Source organism: Maylandia zebra, linkage group LG23 (assembly GCF_041146795.1).
Source record: "Maylandia zebra isolate NMK-2024a linkage group LG23, Mzebra_GT3a, whole genome shotgun sequence".
Lineage (NCBI taxonomy): Eukaryota > Metazoa > Chordata > Actinopteri > Cichliformes > Cichlidae > Maylandia > Maylandia zebra.
The window spans coordinates 22,658,863-22,685,990 of NC_135188.1; the positions used below are offsets into that span (position 1 = coordinate 22,658,863).

General features: G+C 41.3%; 1 protein-coding gene and 1 long non-coding RNA gene across 3 annotated transcripts in view; one reads left to right on the forward strand and one right to left on the reverse strand.

Annotated features, from left to right (window-relative positions):
* The window catches only part of crfa4 (cytokine receptor family, class I receptor 4), a 63,949-nt gene extending 40,318 nt beyond the window's left edge, over positions 1–23,631 (reverse strand). The window contains exon 1 of one of the 2 annotated variants that reach the window (XM_004562539.6): positions 23,426–23,631. Coding sequence is in view for 1 of the 2 variants with exons in the window: in XM_004562538.6 (XP_004562595.2) it covers positions 7,092–7,132 (41 nt within the window). In the remaining variant the exon portion in view is untranslated. Of the gene's footprint in view, positions 1–7,091; positions 7,356–23,425 lie in introns of those variants that run through there. The other variant, XM_004562538.6, reaches the window with a different exon arrangement.
* LOC143415144 (uncharacterized) lies at positions 15,089–15,622 on the forward strand. Its single transcript, XR_013095754.1, has 2 exons — positions 15,089–15,368; positions 15,449–15,622. It is a non-coding gene; the product is annotated as an uncharacterized LOC143415144 (long non-coding RNA).
* Positions 23,632–27,128: the final 3,497 nt, after the last annotated feature.

The following is a 27,128-nucleotide window of genomic DNA, read 5'->3' on the forward strand; positions in this document are numbered from 1 at the left end:
AGAGCCTACTGAGCATGTGCAAGAAGTCATAGATGCACATTTACACACACTGCTGAAGGATCAGGAGAGTGGACTTATTGATATGTTTTGGTGGTTTTCTCTGCAGAGGTAAAAACACAAGTCATTCTCAAGACGTGCTGTGATCGAGAGGCAAAAAGAAGATAAACGTTTTCTGTCATTTCTGTCTTTCTATTGAGAATGAGGGTCTTCAGTAGGAAAACCAAATGCTTGTAGTCTAAAGTCACTAATAAGCTGAATGAATGCTGGATTTTCTTGGCACTCAGGAACTATTGAGGACTACTCAGCTGCAGCTTCCTAGAATCAGCTAAAGTGACCATAAACAGATTTTTCCAGGAGCTCGGGAACTTTGCAGGGTCTAAATGTGGTTCCTGGCCTGGCCACCGACAATATTTCAGAAGTTACAGTTACCTGTCAAACAACTACAAGCCTCTTAATTTCTGATTACCTGCACTGACTGTGAAGTTTATTTCTCTTTGCAAATTGTAGAAAAAACCACGAAGTTCCCCTCAGCAGGTGGATGCAGTGGCATTAGGCCTACATGAGGCTTTCACCCAGGAGTCTGAGGTCATCACCTCTACTACTTCTGCCACTACTTGTTTGTCTTTCATCCATTTTAACTTTTCTTTCTTTAGTTTTTTTCTTTGTCATGTTTTTCTTCTTCATTTTCCAAACACGTTCCAGATTTACACTCCATGTCTCCTTTTGCTCCTTTCATATCGTGTTTTTCTCATTTCATTAATGCCTACTTTATATTTTCCCTTCATACCATATATCCATATTTTAATCTTAGTTTGTTCTTTGCTTTTTCCTAGTGTCCCTAATTTTATTCTGATCTTTTGGATCCATTTCTTTTCTCTGTGTTTTTTTCTTACCTTCCTTCTTACACCTATATTGTTTACACTGTTTACTTCTCCTGTTCATCTGCCCTTATGTACTTTTACTTCATTTGCTTTCACCCCATCTCCTTATTTCTTTTTATTACTTTGTTTAAATCCTTTTACCTGTCACGTTCAAGCGTGCCTTCCTTCTTTCCATGTTATCCACCTCCCTCTGCCTTTCTTTTACTGCTCATAGCTGACCCTTACATGTAGCTGATTATTGCTTTAAGCTTGGACTGAATTTCTGGGCCGTCCTGTTGCTGACAACTGTATGGGCATGAACCTACATTAGCAACAGGAGACATGAAACAACAGGAGAAAACAGTATAAATAAATCTGTCAGCCTCCCTCATCATGACTGCGTGAAGCCTGTGTGACATTAATGAAGCCACACGGGGGCTTAGGGCCTTTAAAGTCTGGTCTTATGAAGGCAAAGATGACAGAACTGACATGCAAGCAGCAACAATAGCAGCAGCTCAGCTCCATCCTCCAGCTCTAAGACAACAATCACAGCGAATAATCCCCGCCTTGATCTCACAGGATTACTGCGAGGCCTTGTTGGGTTTTATCTGGCAGCCTCGGCTCACCCTGACACGCCACAAGGCGCAACCACCTCAAAAAGCACAAAAAAGTCTCGGTTTCTAATCCTTCGGCGTCCCTCACCAAACATCTGACCTAAAAAAAAAGCCAAACACTTGTTTTTAAAAGCTTCAGACTGCACTTCAGATTTTATGTTTATGTTTATCATACCCCATGCTCTGTATTTAGGGATTTAAAGGGCTAACACTTGTGATAAAATAAGCTCTTTGTGTTTTTATTTTGAGGCAGTTCAGTTGGTTTGCTGGCTAGGGTTTAAAAGCACCACCTCCTTAGAACTTCAGTTAACATTTTTCTTTATGAGTTTTTGTGATTGTTTTGCATTTTTGTGCAGATATTTGTGTCGCTTGTGTGTCTTTTTAAAAAATCTAGAATATTTTTTGCATTGCTGTGTCAGTTTATATCACTTTAAGTCTCTCTGCGGTTATTTTGTGTCTCTTTTGCAACTTTGTGTGGCTGGTTTGCTTTAATTTTTACTCTTTGTGGTCTTTTGCCATTTAATTGTGGTTGTTTTATATATCACTGAATTTTCTTTTGTATCTCTGTGTCTTTGGCATTTTTATAGTCATTTTGTATTTCAGTGCTGTCATTTTATGTCTATTCAGTGTCTTTTTGAAAATGTTTCTTTAATCTTATTTTCATGTTGTGGTCAGTTGATATCACTGGGAGTCTCTCTGTAGCTCCTTTGCGCCTTTTGCCTGATATGTATCCCTCTAGAGTAATTTGGTGTCTCTGTGGTCTCCTTCCACTTACTTGTGGTTATTTCACATTTTTCTGAAGTCATTTTGTGCCTCTTTGTGTGTTTTTCAATTCATCTGTGGTCATTTTTGTAGTTGCTACAAAGTGTCCTCTAACAACTATTTGTGGTTATTTTATGTTCCTGTGAAATTGTTTTATCTTGTTGTGGTGAGTTTATATCACTTCTCTCTGTGACCATCTTGTATCTTTTTGTTCTGTGCTTGGTTTTCTTTTGAGCGTCGATTTATAGCTGCTAGATGAGCTCTGAGACTTTCCAAAAAAAATATTACATCTTTTGACTCAGCGTCTCTGCCCTGTCTGCCACTACACACTAGTGAACTATAATTACCACTGAAAAACAAGCATCATTTCAGTTTCAATGAAAAAACGTGACGGAAAAGAGAATCCTCACATCCACTGTGAGCTAATCAGTCACATGGATCTTTTTTTTTATGACTAGAGCAGATTTCTTTCGATCTTCATCTTATTACTGCTGAGCAATTAGCTAACTTACAGCTTCCTGTCACGCAGAAAACATCTAAAAGCCTGAGGGAAATGTGCCAAATGAGCTCAATGCATGTGACTCTCTGAACTGGTCTTTTTCTGGCTCACTGTTTGGGGTTTAGCCTTAGAGGTCCTGCACAAACTGAGGAATGCCCACTGCTCTTCATTCATGCTCCTGAACTACAGAAAAGCTCTTTGATGCTGCTGCTTTGTGCCTCAAAGTAGACACCGGTTTCAAGTGAAAATAGATTATTATAAGTTACAATGTGCCATTGACTGCTAATGTGCCCTTAGAGAATATCCAACTCTATTACAGAACTTGGATATCTGGGCCCTAAATTCACTGCAAAACCTGATGTTTTTCAAAGATATGGAGACGACCCTACCAGTAAACATCAGTCAGTATTGGAGTTCAATGCTGACCAAAATTATCACAAAGGCTCATCTCACATTTGCCACTAAAATCTTGATGATCCCCGAGACGTTTGGGAAAATATTCTGTGGAGCGATGAAACAAAATCTGAAGTTTTTGGAAGGTTTGAGTCCCGTTACATCTGCATAAAACTAGCAGCATTTCATAAAAAGAACATCATTGCAACAGTCAAACATGGTGGTGGTAGTGTGATGGTCTGGGGCTGCTTTGCTGCTTCAGGGTGACTTGCTGTAATTGATTGACCCATGAATTCTGCTTTCTATCAGAAAATCCTGAATGAGTTTACATCTGACCATCGTGCAGTTGGGTTATGCAGCAGCACAATGACCCAAAACACATGAGTGGGTCTGGACTTAAATCCAATTGAGAGACTTTGGCATGACCTTAAACAGATACGTTAAGATTGCTTTTTTTCCTCCGTTAATAAATCAAATCATCGTTTAAAAACTACAGTTTATATTTACTTGGCTTATCTTTTCCAAAATAAAAATTTGTTTGATGAACTGAAACATGTAAGTGTAACAAATATAGATCATCATCATTATCAGGAAATAAGGCATAAATTATGAGAAACTTCTGCACAATCTGACTTCTTTTTGAAACCAGGTAATTCCCCCTTTGCTGGCTGTTAGAAACAATACAGTTCAACAGTACAGTTCTAAGGCAGTTCCCCACTGGCTGTAATGCAGGTTTGTCTAAGTGGTCTTGCTGTATCCCTGGCAAAGCTGTCACTCAACTGCTGTCGTTGGGTAAAATCAATGTCAGTCACTACGCTGTCTCTTCTTTTCAGTACCATCAATAATAATAATTTTCTACTCAGCAGCCTTATGTAGGAAACATTAATTAAGTTGTTGATGGGAGACTGCAGTTGCAACACGTAATCACTTACAGCTAAAGTTCATCTATAAAAGGTGCTATCTCTGTTATAAGCATCAGGTTACTTTGGGCAGAAGTAACCTGATGGGGTCCTTGACCGGGGGATTGGCCAAATTTAAATACGCTAATGTTTGATGCTACATAAAGTTTTTTATGAACTTTATGTAGCATGTAGTAGAGTACAGCATTGCTGAAAATGAAAAATTATTGCTTTGTCTGTATTTCATGTATGCCTTATTTAATGGAAATCAATGCCACAGGTGGTTAAATGTGTTGGGGTTTTTTTGTTGGGTTTTTTTAAAATCACAATTGTAAAATGCATGGCTAAGGCTCCCATCTCTAGGCCATGGCTAATCAGGAGCTTTGTGGTTTGATCTGCAGCTCCTCCGGCAATATTAATTGTTGGGTAATTGCATTAAAATGCTCCAAAAGGCACCAATGGCGCAAACACGATTGAGAAGATAAGTTAAGTAATGCCAATTAGCGGAGACGAGGCAGAGTTAGTCGCCCTGCGTGATAGATACAGGCCTTAAAAGTTAGAGAGTAAGACGCCGTGAATGTGGATTGTAGTAAAACAAACAAACATGTGTCTCTGAGAGAAGGAAATCACTCTACATCTAATAGTTAATTTACTATTCGTAAGTTGAGAGAAAGACTCTGCAACACGAGACAAACTCATGGACTGTGGAGTCGAGTGCATAATATGACCACTGTTATCATATTTAAGGAAAAAATAATTGTGTATTTTCCCCAGAACATGCTGTTGACCTTAAAAGATGAAATCTAATTATGTTTCTGAGGAATTCAGCGCAAGAGCATGTGGAGGCTCTGCGCATGATTGGTTTAATGACCACTCATGTGGTAGTTATGATCCAGTTATACATTTAAAAAGTTTTCTGGACAGGGGGAATTGAAATCAGATTATCTTGGTTCTGTTGTAAAAAATAGACACCAAAACACTATTTATCAATTTAGGAAGTTAAGTCGTTAGCTCACCCTCTGACATTAATATACATCTCAACAGATGTGATGAGATCACAACTGGGCAGCTGCGAGTGAGAGATGTCTGGTGGTGCGAAACACGATTATAGTGGTTCGACAAGTTAGTGCCAAACAGGAGGTGTAGTTGCTGGAATGCTTGTTTCATAACATGGGTCACACTATTTGAATTCTGAACCTTTGTACTTTTAGACTGTTCCAAATGCACCAGCAGCTAGAAATTTGTGCTAGAGAATAAAGGAGTGAAATTCTAGGTCAGTAAGTGAAATATTTTTGTAGTAATTCAAAGGAAGCATCATAACAAATTGTGGTCAACAATGTGTGGTGAGTAAAGTCAATCCCAAGTCCTTTCTAATGCGTGCAACAGCTAAAATGGAGCAAAAGCTTCTTCTGCGATTGTCTGTTAGTATAATTAACCTCAACCAAGCACAGAGCATGTCATATTAATTGTTAACATGGTCCAAAAGGAACCAACAGCACAGACATGGTTGAGAAGATAAGTTAAGTAATGCCAATTAGCAGAGACAAAACCCAGTGGATGGCTATTGAACTGAACCTGCACTGAACCTGCTATTTGAAGTGTCCCAAATTACAGAAAACGATTGATTTTTATAAAAGTGCAAAACCTGTAAATTTGTTGAAAAGAATTTCACATTGTAAAAACAAGAAAAACAAAAAACAGACTGTAAACATGTTCAATTTACCTTAAAAGTGGAACATTTTAATATGGAAGTCTGTGAAACTCTAGGTTCTGTAGACTCCCATGGTGATGTCAATATATATAGTACGATACTGTGCAAAAAGTCTTGAGCAAGAAAAATGGATCCTGTGATTTACCGAAACATACATGCATACATGGAAATAATGTATATAAAATCAAAACAGAGTTTGACTTTTTCTATCCAGGTATGATTTTACTGCATTGGCAGTGTTTGGGATCCATGTCATGCTAAAAAATGAAGCCATTCCTAATCAGGTGGTTTTGCATGGTGAATCAAGATGTGATGGTACATCTCTGTGTTCTTAATTCAACCATTTGTTTAACTACAAACCATGACAGAGCCTCCACCGTGTTTTACTGATGGCTGTAGACACTCACTGTACTTCTTTCCTGAACTTCTCCCTACATACTGACAATGATTTACGCCAAAAAACTTCAAATCTGAATTCATCACTTCATCAGACCTGTTGCCACTGATTTACAGTGCAGTTCTTGTTCAATTTTAATACCTCAGCCTTTTCTCCCTGTCTCCCTTCATTAAGAATGGCTTCTTGACAGCCACTCTTCCACTGAGACCACTTCAGATAAGGCTTCAATGAATACTAGATGATCAACTGAAAACCCAGATGCATCTCTCAGGTCCTGCGTCAGGTCTTTGCTGGATTTTTTCCTGTTTTTTGAGGACATGACTTTCAGATACTGCCCATCTGCTGTATATAATTCTTTTGTTCTCCACTCACCTACATTTTTAAGGACACTTTATGCCAAATTTCATGAAGCTCGGCCAACAAGAACAGGAAAAGATGACCTTAAATGAGACATATTCATGTTAACCTCTATGCACTTCTACATATTCTCTCCTCTGGACCAGGGCTACAGACACAGAAAGAGAGCAGATAAGTGTGACTTATATAAAAATCTGAAGGTTAACTATTATAACCCTAAACCTGCATTAATTTTCCCCCTAAACTACCCCAAAATACCTGCAGAGTAAAGCCTCATTTCAAGGTAAAGAACAAAGCTTGAGAGTCTGTCATTTAAGACCATCAGGTGTAAATGCAGGTGGAGCAGGCACCGATATGCAAACAGGTGATCAGCAGCATGGCAGCAAAATAGGAAGAGGAAATCAGAGAAGAGCATGTGCCACGTCTTCCTCTCCGTCTTTGCCTTCTTATCATATCGAACTTGATATTTCCATTTCCAAGCACTGCAATCTTCATACTGCACAAACAACTGCAGTGAAACACATGCACGAAACAGGACACCAGCTCAGAGCAGAGCTGTGAGTCAGCCCTCTAAAGTAACTTTGCTTGTTTGCACTCACACATATTGAGCGGTGTGATCCCAGGCAGTGAAAGCAGTCATTCCCTCGGGCTGCAGGTGCTAAAAACTAAAGGAGCTGCTGGTCCACTCATCATTGAATTCTTCCTAATACCCAATTTGTCTCAGGCAAAGATGTTAGAGCCCAGCTGTAGATCATTTAATAAGCTTTTATCTATTATTTTATTAATTAAACACTGAATCAGAATTTCTCTAAATACTACAAAAAAACTGAAATGTAACGTGTCCAAAGCACTACTAAAAACAAAAAGGGAATTCAAAAGTGACAAACAGCACTGAACCATGGGACTGTGACAAAAGCAGCTTGAATAGTATTCCCTGTGTGAGATTTACCAATGGGATGTGTTGACGAGAAATCAGCTGATGTGGGCAGGCACTGAGATCAGCTGATCTGAAGAGGATTAAGGTTGAGCGTCACTCTGTTGACATTCTGAACTTTATGCTCAATTTGTAGGATGAAACTGCTTCATTTGTTGCTCTGGTTATACGTGTTACAGGGATGTGTAGAAAGATATACGCTCCACATGTGTGTGTATGTATACACACTGAAGTCAGGTATCATTTCCTTTCTTTAGTTATTTTTTGTCATACCTTAGTAAAGATGGAAATAAATAGAGAGAGAACAGTGAATAGTAAAAAGTGAGCACCTATTAGCAGATTCTGAGGACGAGGGGCTTCTCTGAAAGTTTTCCCAAAAGGGAAAACAAGGCTAAATATCATGAACCGGCATTTCACAGTGAACTATGGAGAAAAAAATTCCTTTTGACATAATTCACTCAACTAATATTCACTGTACTTGACTAAATCCCAGTCAGAGGCAATAAAGAGAAAGAGAATAATAACACAAGAGGTCTGCTGGCTTATCGTAAAGATCATAATTATAATTATCTGAACATTTTTATCTTCAGTTTAACATCATTTTATTTGGCATAATAATTTAATAAGGTTGATGCATTTAAAAACACATCCTTTCTGGGAATTTGCATGAAATTCAGGTATAATTTGAATGATGAATTAAAGAAAAACGAAGGTGGATGGGGATAAAAAGGTCAGGCTAACAGGTGTTTTTGACTCTGAAGGGGCCTTTACTGTAGGGCACAACTAGAGACTCAGGTAGCAGCAGGAGAAACAAAGGGAGCACCGTGAAAAGTTGACAACCATCACCTATGGCAATGCTCCACTCCTGGAGAACCGTATGTAACAGGTTTGCATACAGAAACTTTCTTCTAGATCAGGGATGTCAAACTCATTTTACATTGGGATCCATATGCAGCGCACTTTGATCCTAACTGGTGAAACTCCCCTTTCTGTCAGTGTAAAGTAGTTAAACTGCAATCCCTGAGATATCTTGGCAGTCGAAAAACAAGTGCAATTTCAACAGTATGCCTCAGTTTTACGATCTGATAATGAAAAGCTGCTGTAGGAAATTAAATAAATGTGTCAGCGCGGCTCTTTGGGCTTAAATTGTAAGACGTGAAAAATTATTGAAAGACTTGTTGTAGCTCACTGCCTAGACATCCATGTTACAATAAATCAGAACTTTCCTGTCACTTGCTTGTTTGTCTCTTACTTTTATTACTGTAGTATGAATGACTGTGGGTGAGCAGGACAAGCTGTAATTTGTATCAAAATACAGTTAAAAGTCTAAAATTTATGTCTTTTTTCACATTTTCCAAAGCTGTCCAGTGGGAAAGATTGGAGTCTTTGGCAGGCTAATTTTGATAGTTTTGAGAGCTTTGTGGTTAAAAAAGAATATATATTTTTTAATCCTGATTATCTCGCTTTCAGTTTCATTAGAAATTGTTAGTGAAATTAAAGACCCGATTACTCACCCAGTCTTAAGGGGATCAAATGCAGAGTGAAACATGCTGGTGGGAAGATTAAAGTCAAATAGACTCTGTTATTCCTCTGGTTTGCATCTCTGTGAAGGATTCAAAATGCACTGGGATAATGAGCCCAAACACGCCTCAAAGCTTTGAAGACCAAACAAGATCAAAGGAGTGCTGACTCCACGGTCACCTGACCCCGACCTGGCATTGTCATGAAGACTGAAAAAGATAACTCTCCTTGCATGGCAAGTTGCTATGTGTTTCTCATCCTCTCATTCTGATGACATGCAGGTATGCAGCCAGTGAGACACAAAAAAACAATTAAATGTTTCCATGCTGCTGTGTCTGTGCAAACCTGTGATTGTGAGCTTATAAAAGTGGTCACGGGCTGCAGCAGACATTCAAAAAGCCATTAAATTAAACCTTATCTCCTACTTTAAAAGAATAGGGCTACTGCATCTGCTGCTGCTTCGTCACGGCGCTGCGCTCCCCACAGGCGAGGCGCTGACCTTTAAAAATTAAGTTTCTAATTACATCCAAACACACAAGCAGTAAAATATGGGCTAAACAAACGTGTAGTGACTTTAAAGAAGGGAGCACAAGTTTATGTATCACTGTGCCATCCAGTTTATCAAACCTGACAAAGGCTCAAAAGCTTGATGACTTTTAAAGAGCAACAAAAGCCCAACAAAGGAGGTGGGTGGTAGTGTGGTAGTGTGGGTGGTAGGGGGGGGGGGGGGCTGTATTAGGCGGGCATCTACTGACCACACACTGGTGAAATTCTGCCCCCTGTTGGTGATGGTTTTAGTTAAAACCTCAGAGAAAGTAAAGCCTTCGTCCTACCCGCTGCTGTTGCCCTCGTGGTCGGTGGTTCACGCCACAAGTGACATCACATCCCCTGGCACAAACCACATTTTGGTGTGTTTTCAGCCAATCGTGCATCTCTTGATTTTTATAACAAGTGCATAATAAGTTCAAAGTCAGGTTGCTCTTCACTGTTTCAGTGATATATCCACACAGAAGCTCTGATATATCCCTCTAATTAAAGAGAGGAAAATCCTGCAACAGCTTAAAAAGCTGAGACTTTTAGGGAAAAGTCTTCCATATTGGGTGCTATACAACCAATGGTGATGAAGGAAAAATGTGTCTTTCCCAATCAGTCGGTGGGTGTTTGCTGAAGGCTGCTGCCTGTCGTTAGGTAAAATCGTCTTGCAAAGAGGTGCTGAGTTTGCCACTAATTTACAAGGAAGATGCCGACTTGTGTGCAAACACTTACTTACTGCTTACTAATCATCAAGCAGTAGTAAAACTCAAAAAGTAGCAGTAGGAAACTGGAAACAGAGAACGCCCATAATGAATGTTTTATCAAACACGTTTCAAAAGACTCAGCTTTTACTTTGAAGTCTGTATTTCCAGTTTGTGTTTCAGCTGATCAGCAATCTCAAGAAGTTTCTTGCTAACCGGCCCAGGAATGACATTTTACCTAGCAACCATGATTATGAGTTGATCCTGGACCAGTCTGTAGGCCTGTGTTACCAGGGCCTTCTTCACTTGATCCTACATTGTCACCAAAGTTGTGTACAAGTTAACAACACTGCTAGCATAATGGACAGGTTTTTTGACACGGCTCCCACACAAATGCAGAGGTTGAAGCATCGCAACATCATGAAGATTTTCTTGTAAAACAAAGGGGGGGCTAGCAAAAAAAGATCGGGAACCACTGATATAGAGGCTTCAAAATAATTGCCAAGAGGTGTTACCAAGATGGTTGCCAAGCATTGAGAGTTTGTTCCAGAAAGACTTTTGTTGCGCTCCATATTTTTCACCCTTTTGAGAGCTGCTGCCTTATATATTTATTTTTCAGTTCTGGATTCATGTACATTTCCTTTACAGCTTAATCAGAGCAGCATGACTTGTTTCTTTCCAGCCTGACATGTGTATGTGTGTGTGTTGTGAGTGTGTTTGTGTGTGTTAGCGATACAAGCTTTACTTAAGAGTCCAAAGGTCAGCCTGCGAGTGCTTTGTCTGATTTATTTTTTTCTAAACAGCTTTTTTTCCACAGTGTATGGGATTAGCTGGCTGCCTTATGTTGAATTCAGACCGAGACAGAAAATCCTCAAATCACTGACCTGCTCCGACAATCCAGTGTAAATTCTTCAAAAGAAAAGCGCACAGGCCACAATGAAAACGTCTGGCTTTAATGCTGTCACTTTTCTGCTCGCTGATCTGCAGACCATGCTGGAGTGAACAGACACCAGGGGCTGAACAGCCTGCAAATGACAGCTGCTCAAGCACTAATGCAAACCCTTTAACAGCCAAAGAAGAGACCTGAAAGTCCTCCCAGGAATTAACTTGTGTTCACATCCCTGTAAAGTACAAGAACATGTTTCTGTCACTCTGTGACCACGGTTCTAATTGTCATGTGCAGTGATAAGTCTTATCTGGAGGATGTATGCTGCTCTGTGGTTTCCATTTTCCACCAAACCATCACAGTGCCTTGGGCAACGCACAAAGGAAATATAGATCTGAATGGACAGGGGCGTTCGATCCACAGGAACTCACATGTTATGTTTGGTTTTCAGCGTTATATAATCCTGCATGTCCATGTTGACCCAATCCCACAGCAATCTTTGATGAACACAGCCAGAAAATTGGAGTCTGCTTGAAACAGCTTGAATCTGAGCTGAGAGCCTTAAACACAATGTGTGCTCTCGTGATTTTGTTGTTTAAGGGGTCTTAAACTTATTTAGGTAAAGTTAATAACTGAAAAAGGTAATAACACAACTTTAATCAACAAATCTGAATACTTCATGACTCTACTATAGATTTCAGGGCACTGAAAGTCGGGCACAGTCCACTTTTCTGGAAGCAGAACAGTCCTCTAAAATACTTTTAAAGTGAACCTGCGTTGCTTTTAAATAACGAGGTCAGTGACTGTACAACTAATCCCTGTGAGCCAAATGCTCAGGCTTTAGGATGCTGTTTCTTTCTTCTTCTTTTTTTCTAATGTCACAGAGAGTGGGTATCCCTGATATGGCCATCTTTTGCCATATCAGAACTGCCTGCTGGTCAAACTTTCACTTTAATAGTGTCAGCCAATCAGAAGAAGTGCCTCAAAGAGGAAAGAGCTAAAACAGGTTGTTTCAGACAGAGAATGAGCGGAAGACAGCATCTGAGTTTGCACGTCAGATCTGGCATACTTTCAGGTTCTTTAGATGCTCAAAATTAAATCTCTCTCCCTTCTTCTTGAGGCTGGTTGGGATCTATTGTGGAAAAGACTTAGGTTTTTTTCAATATTTCATTTTCAAACTGCAAATAACACATAGCTACTTCAGTAGGGTCCATCAATAATACATTTAGAGGTGGAAAGGAACAGAATAGGTGCCCTTTGTCAGGCTATGGTTGCCAGTTGGGAGAATAACCTTGCAGTTCAGGTAAGTCTGTGGTTCAGCTTCATATGTCCATCTTAATGTATGGATGATTAAACAGTGTAAAAGTTGATTAGATCAGTGATCAAAGAAAAAAGCTAACTGGTGGATACACTGTTAGGACAGATCAAGGCTCTTAAACTCTTAAAATCCACATTGCCTTTTAGCCACTTGCTAAAAAAATAATTTTAAATAAAATGCATCAATTTACTTTCTAAAAAATATACCCTTTGTGCTGTGAGAAAAATCGACAGTGCGCCTTATAATCCTGAGCGCCGTATGTATGAATTCTGGTTGTGCTTACTGACCTCTTGTCATGTTTCGGCTGTGTACAGGCAGGAGAAGGACCCAAACGCAAAACTCACGACAACGAAATTAAACTCAAAAAGCTGCTTTATTGCAGAAATGGCATGGAAAACTAAACTGGGCCATGGATAACTAACACACAGGGAAACACAGCCATGAGGGAGACTATGACACTGACAAAGAGAAACACAGGGCTTAAATACACAGAGGGATAACGACGGAATGAGACACAGAAGGAGAGCACAGCTGGGAGTAATCAGGCTGGACGAGACAAGGGAAGCAAAACTAGAAACACTCACATGAGACATGGACCTTCAAAGTAAAACAGGAAACACACTGACTGAATTCTAAACATGCAAACTTAACAGCAACTGGGGAGACAGAACATAGGAACCTGAAACATGGTACAAAAACGTCACAGTGGACATAACATGGAACACAGGGAAGCCATATGACAAAGCCAAAGAACTAAACCTATGATAACCATAACAGACCTAGGGAAACAAGAAACAGTACAACAAGGGACTCAAAACATAAACCATAATATAAAAACACAAGATCTCTTCAAAATAAAATAGGAAACATAATGAGACGCAGACATGACAACCAGAACTTGACAACGTAAGACACAGACATGAAACACATGAAGAGCAGGGGAGACTTAACATGGGTTGGAAACACAAGGGGGAACTAATAAGCAAATAAACCTAGGAGACCTAATGAGCTTAAACATACTATAAACATCAAAATGAACTAAAACTCAAAACACTGGGTCATAAGACCCAGGATCGTAACACCTCTAACTGATTATATGTGGTACACAGCGCTCAAAATCTGTCAAAAAATGTTTTTTGACAGATTCAGGTCCCAAAGTCAAACGAACTCACTGAGAGTTAAAAACTGTCTAAATTTTTTCATCTTTAAAAATGATAAGTGTTGCTGCTTTACCAGGTGTAACAATGAAGTTTAATATTCAAGCATCCATGAAAACATAACCGACTTAGAAGTTAGCAGGAAGTTAGCTAGCTAGTTTCCACCTAAACATGATATAGCATGTTCTGACTGAGAGATTTCTGAAAAAAATAAAACTTACAGCTCTGCTATCACTTCCAGCATAAATGAAGACAGAAAACCAAACAGCAGTGAATTTTGTAGGGTTACTGAAGTTGGGCTAGCTGGTATATAATGATGTGCTATGTGATCGCTAGCGACACAGCTATGTTAGCATAACATAAACACAGTGAAGCTGGAGGATGAACGCTAACCTTTTTCCACTTGATAAAAGTTAACACGAGGGTTCCTGATGGTTAGAGACAAATGCAATCACATGGCAGGATACTGTAAATGGACCAAACTTCAGTCAGGAGACAACTGAGATAATCCATCCACAATACGAGGTTAGTCATTAATATACTGCAACAACATGAGAATAGAGCCGCTGCAGGAGAATTCAACATTAATGAATCAATGGTATGGAAGTGGAGGAAGCAAGAAGAATAAGCTGACTAAAGCTTGACGTATCTGACTGTTTTGTTTCACTTAATGCACCTTATAATCCAGTGCGCCTTATGGTCCAAAAAATATGGTAATATACCACACAGTATCATAAGCCTGGTAACCATTATTATAATTAGGGCTTTGCCAAATAATACCATCCTCTTATATACCAGTATAAATGCTTACATGGTACAAACGTGTCACATTTTAAGATCAGTAATATGGCAACACCAAGTCTGTAGCTTCCCTAGCATACATAACAACAAGCTCAGTCATGGATAAGAGTGAGAGCCACGTGTGAGCCTCCATTGACGGTTTAGTAGGAAAAAAAGGGAACTATTAAAACAATCTCGAATAAAACTCAATACTTGAGCAGAAAACTGCTCCCACTAAAGGTGGAAACAACAAACCTGTTTCACCACTTCACAAGCAAATAGCCATCAACGAGCAGAACCAGGCCACAAAAAACGAGACGCTAGCAGCTGGTGATCTGCTACCCAAATGTAAACGAATTACTAAGGAGAGTGGTGCCAGAGCACTCGCTAGCTGTACTCTATATGACCATGAGAGTAAATACTGGATGGAAATTACTGACATGGTCACATTGTGGAAAAGCAGAGCTTTAATTAGTGCTTGCATGCAAGGTAACACGGTCAAGTTACTTTATTTTGGAAAAAAAGAGCCGCTCATTTTGTTTCCGCTAATTAATGCTTGTGACATCATTTTGAAGCTACATTACCCAGCACATTTGTCATCATTATATGTGATTATCAACATTGTTTACTTACACCACGCACTTTATTTCAAGTAGACCTGGTTTTGGAACAGCTCTTAATATTTTCTGAAACTTTCTTTCGCTAGTTTTATTTTGTCATTTTTTTCTTTTACATTCAATTTATTTTCTGTCAGGGTCCTGGGACTGGGCGACCCAGGATCTCTGAGCAGTTATGAATTATATTATTATTATCATTATTATATGTATTTTGGTGTTGCTTCCCTTCTCTGTGCTTGTGTGTGTATATATGTGTGTGTGGCTGAGCACCCGTTTATAGGCGGCGTCAGGCCTGGAGGGTGTGGTCCTGCAAGGGGACTGGCCACACCCGAAGCCACACACCTGCTGCTGATCAGGCCTCGTCGGGGGAGCTACTTAAGAGAGTCTTGGAGCTCCCACCGACGCGGGATCATTGCATGAGACTCCACGTTAGTCGTCCTGTTATTGAGTTAGTGTGCATGCCCGCAGTTGTATGTGTCCTGACGGCTGCGTCTTATGTTTCCCGCAGGAGCAGCGTGGAAGACACGAGAGCAGCGAGCACCGGGGGGTGCTGACACGGGAGCGGAGAGAGCACAGAAACACGGACTATTCACGGGGAGACACGACACTGGAGTCTGGGAGAACACGGGGATTTATTGTTACGTTGTTTCACTTTGTAAATAAACACTGTCTATACATAGAGCACCGCGCCTGGGTCCTCCTTCCCCACTCCTTCCACGGTGTGCCATGCCATACCGTGACAGAATGATCCCGCCACGTATGGACCCAGCGGTCTCTGAGGAGAGGCTCAGGAGGGAGGTGATGGACAGGGTTTACAGACTCTGTGAGTTATGGTGGGAGAAGCCCGCGGAAGGTTTGCGTCGCGCCATGGAGAGGCGGCTGCAGGAGACGCTTTTTAAATTTCCTTGGCTGGTTGACGACCTTAATCCTGTCGTCTTGGACTTCTTACTTTCCACCCTCCACCTCCACTCTCCTCCTCAGGCTGCTCACCGGCCCGGACAGCTGGTGGATTCACAGCCTGAGACGCCGGCCCCGACGTCTACACGAAAACGACGTTCGCGCCGCCGGCGTTCCTCACCACAGCCACATCCACGGACATCTCAAGAGCCGGCTGTGGTGAGTAGTACGGACAATTTTCCATTTCCCTCACCATCTGTGTTTGTGTCTGCAGTGGACGAGCTGACGACGCAGGTAACATCACCTTGGTCAGAGGTCGCTACACCACCCGCTGCTTCACCATCTGCAGCTGTAACTCCGCCACCGTTTCGTCTGCCTGCAGCCACCATCCTGATTTCTTTTTCACCGCCAGCTGAGGAGCTCGGCGAGCCGGAGGAGCCCGCACCGCCAGCTGAGGAACTCAGCGAGCCGGAACTGCTCAGCGTACCGGAGGAGCTAGGCGAGCTGGAGGGGCTCAGCGAGCCGGAGGAGCCCGCACCGCCAGCTGAGGAACTCAGCGAGCCGGACCAGCTCAGCGTGCCGGAGGAGCTAGGCGAGCTGGAGGGGCTCAGCGAGCCGGAGGAGCCCGCACCGCCGGCTGAGGAGCTCAGCGAGCTGGTGGAGCTCAGTGAGCCGGAGCGGGTCAGAGAGCAGGAGCAGCTCAGCGAGCAGGAGCAGCTCAGCGAGCCGGAGGTGCCCGCACCGCCAGCTGAGGGGCTCAGCGAGCCGGAGGAGCCCGCACCGCCAGCTGAGGGGCTCAGCGAGCCGGAGGAGCTCAGCACGCCCGAGCAGGAGCTCGGCACGCCCGAGCAGGAGCTTGGCACGCCGGAGCAGGAGCTCAGTGAGCCGGAGGAGCCCGCTCTGCCAGCTGAGGAGCTCTCGCTGCCGGCCGAGGAGGAGCTCTCGCTGCTGGCCGAGGAGGAGCTCTCGCTGCCGGCCGAGGAGGGTCCCGCTCGGCCGGAGGTCAGCGGACCGGAGGGACCTCCACGTCTAGCGCGGCCTCCTCGCTGTCCACGTCCGGTGCGTCCACGTCAGCGATCGGCGCGTTATGGACCTGGTGCCACGCCTCGCTGTTGCTCGCCAGAGCAGCGACGTTGCCATCGGACCCGTGGCAGGCCACCAGAACAGTTCCGCCGCCACCGGACCCGTGGCAGGCCGCCGGAGGAGCAGCGCCGCCGCCACCGGACCCGTGGCAGGCCGCCGGAGGAGCAGCGCTGCTGCCACCGGACCCGTGGCAGGCCCCCTGAACTGTCTTGCTGCTGCTGCCGGACCCGGGGCCGTCCGCCGGAGCTGCTTCGTCGCCGCCGTTGGGCTCGAGGTAGGCCCCCTGAACTCTCTTGTTGTGTTGATGGGCCGCCTGTGACTGTTTGTGGCGTCTTTTCGTTTTCTTTTTGCACCGCTGCGGGATGCGCGGTCTGACTCTGAGACTGTGAACTGGGTCGGTTTGTTGTTTTGTTGTTTTTGCTTGTTTTGGTTCTGGCCCTCCGTCCTGGTTCCCCCCCGCCGCCCGCCCTGGGTTGGTTGTGCTGTTTTTTGTTTTGGTTTTGGGGTCGTCGGGAGCCGACCTTTAGAGGGGGGGTACTGTCAGGGTCCTGGGACTGGGCGACCCAGGATCTCTGAGCAGTTATGAATTATATTATTATTATCATTATCATATGTATTTTGGTGTTGCTTCCCTTCTCTGTGCTTGTGTGTGTATATATGTGTGTGTGGCTGAGCACCCGTTTATAGGCGGCGTCAGGCCTGGAGGGTGTGGTCCTGCAAGGGGACTGGCCACACCCGAAGCCACACACCTGCTGCTGATCAGGCCTCGTCGGGGGAGCTACTTAAGAGAGTCTTGGAGCTCCCACCGACGCGGGATCATTGCATGAGACTCCACGTTAGTCGTCCTGTTATTGAGTTAGTGTGCATGCCCGCAGTTGTATGTGTCCTGACGGCTGCGTCTTATGTTTCCCGCAGGAGCAGCGTGGAAGACACGAGAGCAGCGAGCACTGGGGGGTGCTGACACGGGAGCGGAGAGAGCACAGAAACACGGACTATTCACGGGGAGACACGACACTGGAGTCTGGGAGAACACGGGGATTTATTGTTACGTTGTTTCACTTTGTAAATAAACACTGTCTATACATAGAGCACCGCGCCTGGGTCCTCCTTCCCCACTCCTTCCACGGTGTGCCATGCCATACCGTGACATTTTCAGATAAACGGAAACTCTATTTTTATAAACAGCAACATTACCACCGTCCAGGACCCCAATTCAGTGTCCTTGCAATTCTAGACAATCATTTCCTTATGGTGTAGTAAAGTGCATTATATTATATGTAGCTGTTTTGATGTCAGTAACAACAATTATAGTGACTACAGTGGTATTTATGAATTTCAGTCAAAGCTTGTGTGGTGGCAGGTCTCATGAATAGTCATTAATAGGCATGGGTCACTTGCCTAACATTTTCCTGTTAAACACAAAACTAAAATGCCTTCATGATCATAATTTAAACAAATTAATATTAAGGTAGGTGGATGCCATTCTTGTATCCTAAGTGAATTTTAGCCGATTTGCCAAATAGTTTAAGGTGCTAACTCTAACTCTACCCCTAACAGGTTTCAGGTCACCTAGTGCATAAAAACCAGAGGAAGTGGAAAGAAATGGATGGACGGATGGATGGATAAAATATCAGCAGCACGGCCCAAACTCCAGTTAGTGGATCATGTATTTTCACCTATCACAGCAGAGGAAAGTCATTGAGTTTGATTATGCAGATATCAGCCTAGCAGATCATTCCACCTGGGATCAACAAGTTGACTTGGTATAAACGTCAGACACTATGGGATGTTTCCGTTATTTTGTCAGAGTTCTGCTCTGCTTAAATCGATACTGATTTTTATCTGGTGTCCATTTTAATACATTCATGTATTGGTGTCGCCGTGACCTTTTCATTCTCTTGAAAGCATTCAATCTGCAAATCAAATGGAGGATTTCACTGTGGAGAAAAGCAATTTCTGAATAAAAACAGGTACATGACAACACTGACCCAAATGTAGATGGTGCAAAAACTACGGGAAAAAAAGCTGCACACTTGATTAGATCTCCCAAAACTTTGAAAACCTGAAAATCTTTTCCATCATTGCCTTTGTTGTCTGCAGCAGATTGGGATTCATCAACAGTGTTGGTCAAGTTACTTGAAAAAAGTAATCAGTAACTAATTACTGATTACTTCCCCCAAAAAGTAATCCCGTTACTTTACTGATTACTTATTTTCAAAAGTAATTAATTACTTAGTTACTTAGTTACTTTTTAAAAACATGATTTACAACCTGAATAGGTGATAAAGCGATAGATCTTTCAGCCCAATTCTACTTTTTCTACATAATCCATCATATAAAATGTAATCAAATGGAAAAGTCTCTTTTTAAAACTTGTTTTATTAGTTTTAATCTTTTAACTTTATGCATCAAGCAAAAATTTAATTATATGCAACATTCTCTGACTGGAAGAAATTTATTTAACATTTAAACCTATTTTCTGCACATTCCAGCACATTAAATAATTTTTTTTGTGTTTACACTCACTCTTTCAAATAGATGCAAGTAAAACACAGCAGAAAATAAATAAAATCAAAGAGTAGCGGTCCTGTTGCTCTATTTTCACCTGTAAAGCAGGAGTAGGGTAGGCGGAGGTTTGCCCTGGTGCAGGTGTGCTGCAGCGGTCAGTGGAAGAATCCGTGAGTTTCTCTGTGAGTTTCCCATTACGTCATAGTGCACTCGGTGCTTGTTTGGAAGTTTAGGGGGTTTTTTTGCTGTTAAAAGACGTTTTCTTCCCACGCACAAAGGACGCTAATGTTTTTGTCACTTTTTATGGAATCAGACTCAAAATAAGGTCAGTACTTCCACGCTTTAAACGCTGCACGCTCATACTCTCTCCCGCACTCGATATATGATCCACTGTTGATCTGCACACAGCTGTTGTCACGAATGTCGCACTCGCTTACGTCACTGTCATGAAACATTCTCACAAAAAAATCACGGTTTTAGTAATGCAGTAACGCAGCGTTCCTACGGGAAAGTAACGGTAATCTAATTACCGTTTTTGCAATAGTAATCCCTTACTTTACTCGTTACTTGAAAAAAGTAATCAGATTACAGTAACGCGTTACTGTAATCTGATTACGCATTGTAGCACCTTATCTTACTGTGTCAGACTGAGACAACTGCTGTTGTGGCTAAAAATACAGTAAATGAAAGAAAATGAAAAGTTACAAGTAACGCGTTACTGCCCATCTCTGTTCATCAACAACTTGGAGTCACTTCTGACCAAGACGTGTCTTTAACTCACAAACTAACCAAATCTGTAGACCTTGCTCTTTCCATTTGTGCAGTATTGTTAAACATCCTGTCTCAGAGTGATGTTGAAAAACTAGGTCATCTATTTTGCTTCTTTGAGACCAAGTGGTCTATTATCCCAACAGAGCACTCGGCTCCCAGACTTCCAGTTTGGATTTGGGAGAGTGACACTATTTCTGCATTGAAGATTAGACTTACAACTTTCCTTCTTGATAAAGTTTACAGTTAGGGCTGGATCAGGTGACCGTGAGCCATCCTTTAGTTAAGCTGCTATACGCTTAAGCTGCTGGGGGACTACTAAAACACAGTCCTGCTCAAATGTGATGAGCTGATTGTTATAGTTCTCTCTCCAGCATTGTAGCACCTTATCTTACTGTGTCAGACTGAGACAACTGCTGTTGTGACTAAAAATACAGTAAATGAAAGAAAATGAAAAGAAAAGCATCTACAGTCTTTAATTTACAGTTAGGTCTGCAGCAATGTCAACCTCAAATGCAACATGAAATGCTCAACTTGTGTTTTTTTTATTTAGTGGTTTTATATGCTCAGTGTTTCTGAAGTGATGAGCAAACAGAAGATAGAGAAACAGAGGAAATAATCATTAAATAGGGTTAATGATCATCACCCTCTCTCTGACTTCAGCTGGGCTCACTGAAAAAAACTTGGATGCTCTGGTCTGAATCATATTAATCTAACAGATTCCAAATTGTTCTTATAAAGTCTTCCTCAAACACTAATATTAGCTATGGAGCTTTCTGTAGTTTTCTGTAGTAGGTTCGATATCTTTCATGTTATGCTTCTTGTTCACAATATCATTAGAAAGCATTTCCAGGTATGTGCAGATGGTACCCAGTGACTACAAATCAGTTAGTTAGAGTGCAGACACGTCTGAAAGGCAACAACATAAGGATTAAACAAAAATAGAAATGCTCAATCTGTGTGTTTTACTGACTTTATAAATGCTGTAAATGCCCTCTGTTCCCATACTTGAGCTGCATTTAGAAGTTTCAGTTAGAGAAGATGACAAGATCTACTTTCTCCTGACTTTAAAAGCCCAGTTCATGCAGACAAAAGTTTTCAGAGAAGAAGAAGGTGGCGATGTGATTAAACATTTGCAACAACGACAAAGAAGAAAAGAACAGATGTGTTCACAAAACTGCACCCAGAATTTCGTCCTTGCGAATCCCTGTGCACAGTCGTCTCTTAATGTAGGAACTGAACTGATCTTGAACAAGCCTCAGAAAACATCTTGTTTATGGCTCATTGTTGCGGAAGTGGCTGAATGTATGCTTGCTGCCATTCTTATCTGTTATAACACATGGGGTCATGAGGGCGAAGGGGTTTACTGGGCAGAGATAAGCTCACACAGAGCTGGGTGTCTGCAGAAAAATCTTAAAAAGCATCGATTTCACGTTCTGAAATGTCACTCTTGTTTTCTATTCTGCTCCATTATCTGACTTTAGTTATTACATCTTTCCAAGGTCCAAGTCACAGTTAATGGTTATCTAAGAATTAATACAGCATTAATACACTAAGAAAGCCAAATGTTCAGCTCATTAGACTAAAAAAAACAAACAAACAGTAAAGCAACAAAGTGCCACATTTTAGAATCTGGAATGATGATCAGATGATTTTAGGTTACATTAATTGACTCTTTCAGCTAAAATTCAGGGATTTTCCTGAGCCTTGAATAGCTGCTTGTTGGTGACACCAGCACAGCTGACCGGCATCCACTGAAGGCAAAGAGTTTGTCTTATTTTATTTAACAGAAATATTATTGGGGGTTTTCCTATTATTCCTGAAGTATTTGTGTACAAAATGTCTACAAATGTTGAGTAGATGAACCCCAACTTGAATTAAATGCTTACAGATTTAATTTTATTACAGCGCTGCTTATTTTCCTTTACGTCTGCCTGAAACCTTACTCTTCAATAGCACATAAACATGGGCACTTCCTAGATCACATAGGGCCCAATTTGATCACCAGAAGGTTAGATTTCTCATTAAATTATTCATAAAACGGTGGAACATCCTGACATCTTTAAAAAAATAAGTGCACTTTTCAATGATGCGTCAACGTCTTTCCACATTCAGTGACACAGCTGTCATTACATGCACCACACGATTACGGATCAAAGAGGAAAGTTACACAGCCGTTGCTTTGTTGAAACTAAACAGAAGTATTTCACATCTTTTATTTGAAGCAACTTACATCATCCTAGAAATAATTTTAACTTTCCAGATGTTTTCACTGTGATGACGCACTGCTGCCATCACCACAGCAGGTGTTGTGTCGTATCGATAATGTCTGTAATTATTGACTCCACTGCAATTTTCACACTTTGTGAGGTCACCCAGTGACCCAGATTGGACACAGGTTTGACACTCCTGCTGTACACTGACAATGGTTTTCATTGATATCTCTCATATTTTTGGATGGTTTTTTGATCAAGAAGCAGACATGATATTTGAACCGTGTGGTATCACAAAAGGTCAATCTTCAAACCACACTGAGAGATATTTAAAATGAGCAGAAAAGAACAATTTTAAGTCAGAGCACTCAATTAAAGTAACCTGTATTAAAAGTGAATTCAAATAATAACTAAAGTAAATTGAATGCCATCCTCAATATCCTGAACTTGATAAGTGCTTAAGAAACTTCACGGATCTTTTTCTTTTCTTTTCTTTTCTTGTCCTACATCTGCTTCTGCATCGATTATTTTTTGGGGAAAAACTTAAATTTGACCATTTGTCTTCTCAAAAAGGGACTTACAAAACACACAGGAGCAGGTGTACAGACATACTGAAAAGGTGTACATGTGCTCCTCAGGCAGCAGTTTCACTGTCAGGTGTAAAGAAATTTTAAAAAGAAACGTATTTATATCAAATGTCAGTAGATAAACATGTTCACTCCAACACACAGAATAGCATCAGTTTTAAATGTAATTTACAATAGTTACTATATTTTCGATGGATTCAACGTGTGTGTGTGTGTGTGGGGGGGCGTCAGTAAGCAAACTGTGGTGAAAACTCTCCTATTGGGGTTTTGCATAAAATAAATAAGCAGTAATAAACAGTTGTGTGATTCTTCAGACAGTTCACGCATTTTCTTTCCGCTTTACATGAAGTTTGTAAACTGGGATCTTCTTGTTAACCTTACAAACTGGCGCACTTGACCTGCAGATTAAAAAGCAGGAATCCGTCTTACCTGGAGTAAGCCTCTTTAACGCCTCCTGTGGCGCGATTCCTCAAACACAAACCCACGCGGGGAGCAGGAACCGGCCGGTGGCCCGTCGATTGAGCAGATAGTGGGGATGAAGTCCGTACGAAGAGTCGGGAGCTGTTCTAACAGCTGCTGCTGCTGTTGCTCGGTGCTGATGTGCTGTCCGCGGAGCGAATGCGCCTTTCACCACCCTGTCACAGTATTTCTGTCCCCCTCCCCTCCATAAGGAGCTTTTCCTCCACCTGATCCCGCGTCATTAGCCAAACACCAGCTGGAGCTCTGGACTCCCCCACCCATCTTTACTGAACCACCTCCTCGTCTCCATTGCGCTCTGCTCCGAGGAGCAATGTGTGGAAGACAGTTAGTGCCAAAATAGAAATACAACGTGTGCGCTAAATGAAGCAAATTAAACAGAAACAAAAAAAGGTAACATTTTTAAATAAATTCTAAATTAGAGCCAGTTTGTTCATATGAAGAAGTCCCAGTTTTAAGAGAAAGGAAATTTATAAATGACTAAATAGTGTTGGGTTTTTTGTTTTGTTTTTTTGCACTAACTCCACTTTGCAGTTATTTATTTGTAAAAAATGTTTGGAACCACTTTGTGTTGGTCTTTCATGTGGAATTCAAATAAAATTGATTCATGTTTGTGGCTGTAATGTGACAAAATGGTAGTCACTTCAGTGGCTCTCCTGGAAGCAGGGACACGTTTCTCTTGGTTCCCACCCACTTCCCATTGCTGTTGCTTATTTCGCAGTATCAGAATGTCTTTCACTTTCTGTGGTCTCTCTTTGGACTTTTGGATCTCCGTATTAATCAGTATATTCTGGTTATACCTCATATTACTGTCTATGTTACCACAATGTGTACATATCTTTCTGGGAAGCTGCATGTCAGGCTACCTCATAGGTTTAACAAAGTACTCAAGTGTAACATCCTGTTTGGAAATGGGCACCAATAAGTGAGGATGTCCTGTCGTAAATTCTTATACGGTAAACCTGGATTAATTAGCAGGAGAAAATGAACGAAAAACTGAAGGATGTAAACTATGTTAAATTTTTGATACTGTATTGATAAAAAAGCAAAACAAAATGTGTTGGGTTTTTTTGTTTGTTTGTGTTATTTTATCAGGATTTATGAACATAATGTTCACGGGACAAGCAGATTGTTGTGATTTAAGTGATTATGGTCAGAAACAACTGAGTTGTGAAACTGAAGAAAAAGGTAAAGGTCTTTCCACTATTTGGTTCCAGATGACTTCTGGTGCATTAAAAAGAAATCCATGAATTACAATGAAACAAATAAATGAAAATAAATAAAATCTCTATTATTAATAATTAATAAAAAGTCAAATGACAATACAAATTTAATTCAATTCCAGTTTATTTGTATAACACCAAATCCCAGCTACACGCTGCAGAATTAAGGAGAAGACACCTAAAATCAGACAGCCCCTCTGTGAGCAAGCATTAGGTGACAGTGGGAAGGAAGAACTCCCTTTTAACAGGAAGAAACTTCCAGCAGAACCAGGCTCATCTGACACAAACAAAGCAATGATGTCTTGGGGTGTTTGTTACAAGCCTCGCCCAAATGATGAAAGAATAAAAATACTAATCCCACAACATTACAAAATAAAAGGAAATAACATCTAAATAAAAGTCCAGTATTCACTGTCACTATTTCTTTTGTTTCAGATTTTAGTGGGGCCACATTATACATCTGAGCGATATATATATTCACAAATATGTGAATTTTATAGACTTTTCTTCATCTTGATTTTAAAAAAGAGGTTTAGATAGCTACCTAAAAAGGTTAAGGAATGAGTCTACAAGCCAAATGGTTGGAAACCACTTGTTTAATCATACTAGTGCACAATTTCTAAAGACGTCATCTGTTTTTTAGTATATAAAATATTAATTGGAAACATAACTGCGTCTGTCAGATATACGCTTTGCAGTAAAAAGTACAATTATTCACTTTAAAATGTGGCGAGGGAGAAGCATAAAATAGCACTGACAGCTTTTGGGGAAAAAAATCTTGATCCTGCAGCAGCGCTGACAGTACCACACGACGTGTGAAAGAGCAGTCATCCTGGATCAGTATTAGCTCTGCCCCACGGAGACAAAAATAATCAGATTATTCTCAGGAGCAGCTTGTTTGATTCAGGGCCCTTGTGCTGCAAGGCCTCCACTGTATGTTGCTCTGTTTGTTCACTGTGTCGCTGCCGATGTTTAACCAATGAGAAGAGCATGACTGCTCCCCAAAGTCAGGAGGCATGACTCAAATTAGTTAGAGTGCATCGTCCTTTGAATGATTCATCAAAGAGATCCCAGATCCAGAGACGCAGTGACTGAGGCGACTGCCTGGATAAATGAAAGCTGATGTGAGGTGGGGTTGTGGTAGTGGAATATTTTTCTACCAGATGGGACACGGATATGTCACATATGATAGAGCTGAATACATTAGCCAACATAAACTTTGTTTTATAAATCTGTTATTTAATTTAGGTTGAGGTTTAAATAGTGCTTTCAGTTTTCAATTCCAAGGATTACTGTTTTTACAGGGGCAGATTCTCAACTGCAGCACAAACTTGTAGATTTTTACTGACTGGAATTCTCCCAAGCAGCTTTTAGTGTCTATAATTAGCCCTGCCGTGGAGTTGATGCCCTTCTACAATTTTGTCCAGCTCCTCTTTTGCATATCCATTCCCTTGGGTCACCTCTACATTCTGTGCTGGGAGACCTAGCAAAGATTCCTGTTGCAGCAAACATGACCGTCCATTCTTGGAATTGGTCTACCTATTAACCTGAATGAGTTGCAGGCACCATCTGATCCTGCCAGTAGTGACAAGGACACTAGCAATAAGGAAAGAGAAATTACCTTTGGCCACCTTTTTTGAAGCTGGACAACTGAGTCATTGTGTTTCACTGTGAACCTAAACTGTACCCGCTGTCAACTGTACCTGAACTGAAACACTGCTTGAAGTGCTTGCAGCACCAAAGGAACCTGCTGTGTTCAGACTCGTTTTAAGTTTTGAGTACCTTTGGTTTAATTGCGGGATGTATTTAATTTGTGTTCTTTTTCTGTGCCTCCTTAAACCCATTTAGTGCAAGACATTTTCAGTTGTATAATAAACTATTAGACATGTTTCTATTAGTTCAAGTTCATCTCAAGAACAACTCAACTAACAACTTTTAGAGTCTCCTTCAGCTGGAAAGTTAAGGCCTTGTTTTGAGCAGCCTCCCGACTCACTCTGCAGGTGGCATTTTCCTGCATTTCCTTCACCTGATGTTGTAGCCAAAACAACTCCTCAGCGTACAATTTTGAAGTAGATGCTTTAAATCTCGGACGATGTTTTGGTGGGCTATGAGGTTTTCACGAGTGCTTGCTTTTTTGCTTTTTTCCTCATTTTGAGGGAAATTATTTCATTCCCCTTTTCTTGACTCGTCATTACAGCTTGACTCCATTCCGGGTATGAATTTTCTGTTTCAGATGCTAACACGGCTGAAGCAGCTTAACCTTGCACTCCTGAAGTTCCTTTGAAACTGAGATCTCTCAATTTTGGCTGTAGGACTTCACATGAATATCCATAGTTTGGATGTTTGCAGCCGTCATACCGCTTTTTTAAAGTGTGATGAGTGAAAACTTTTAGTTAGCTTGTTTTCAACATCCTAAGGACCTACCTACAGCT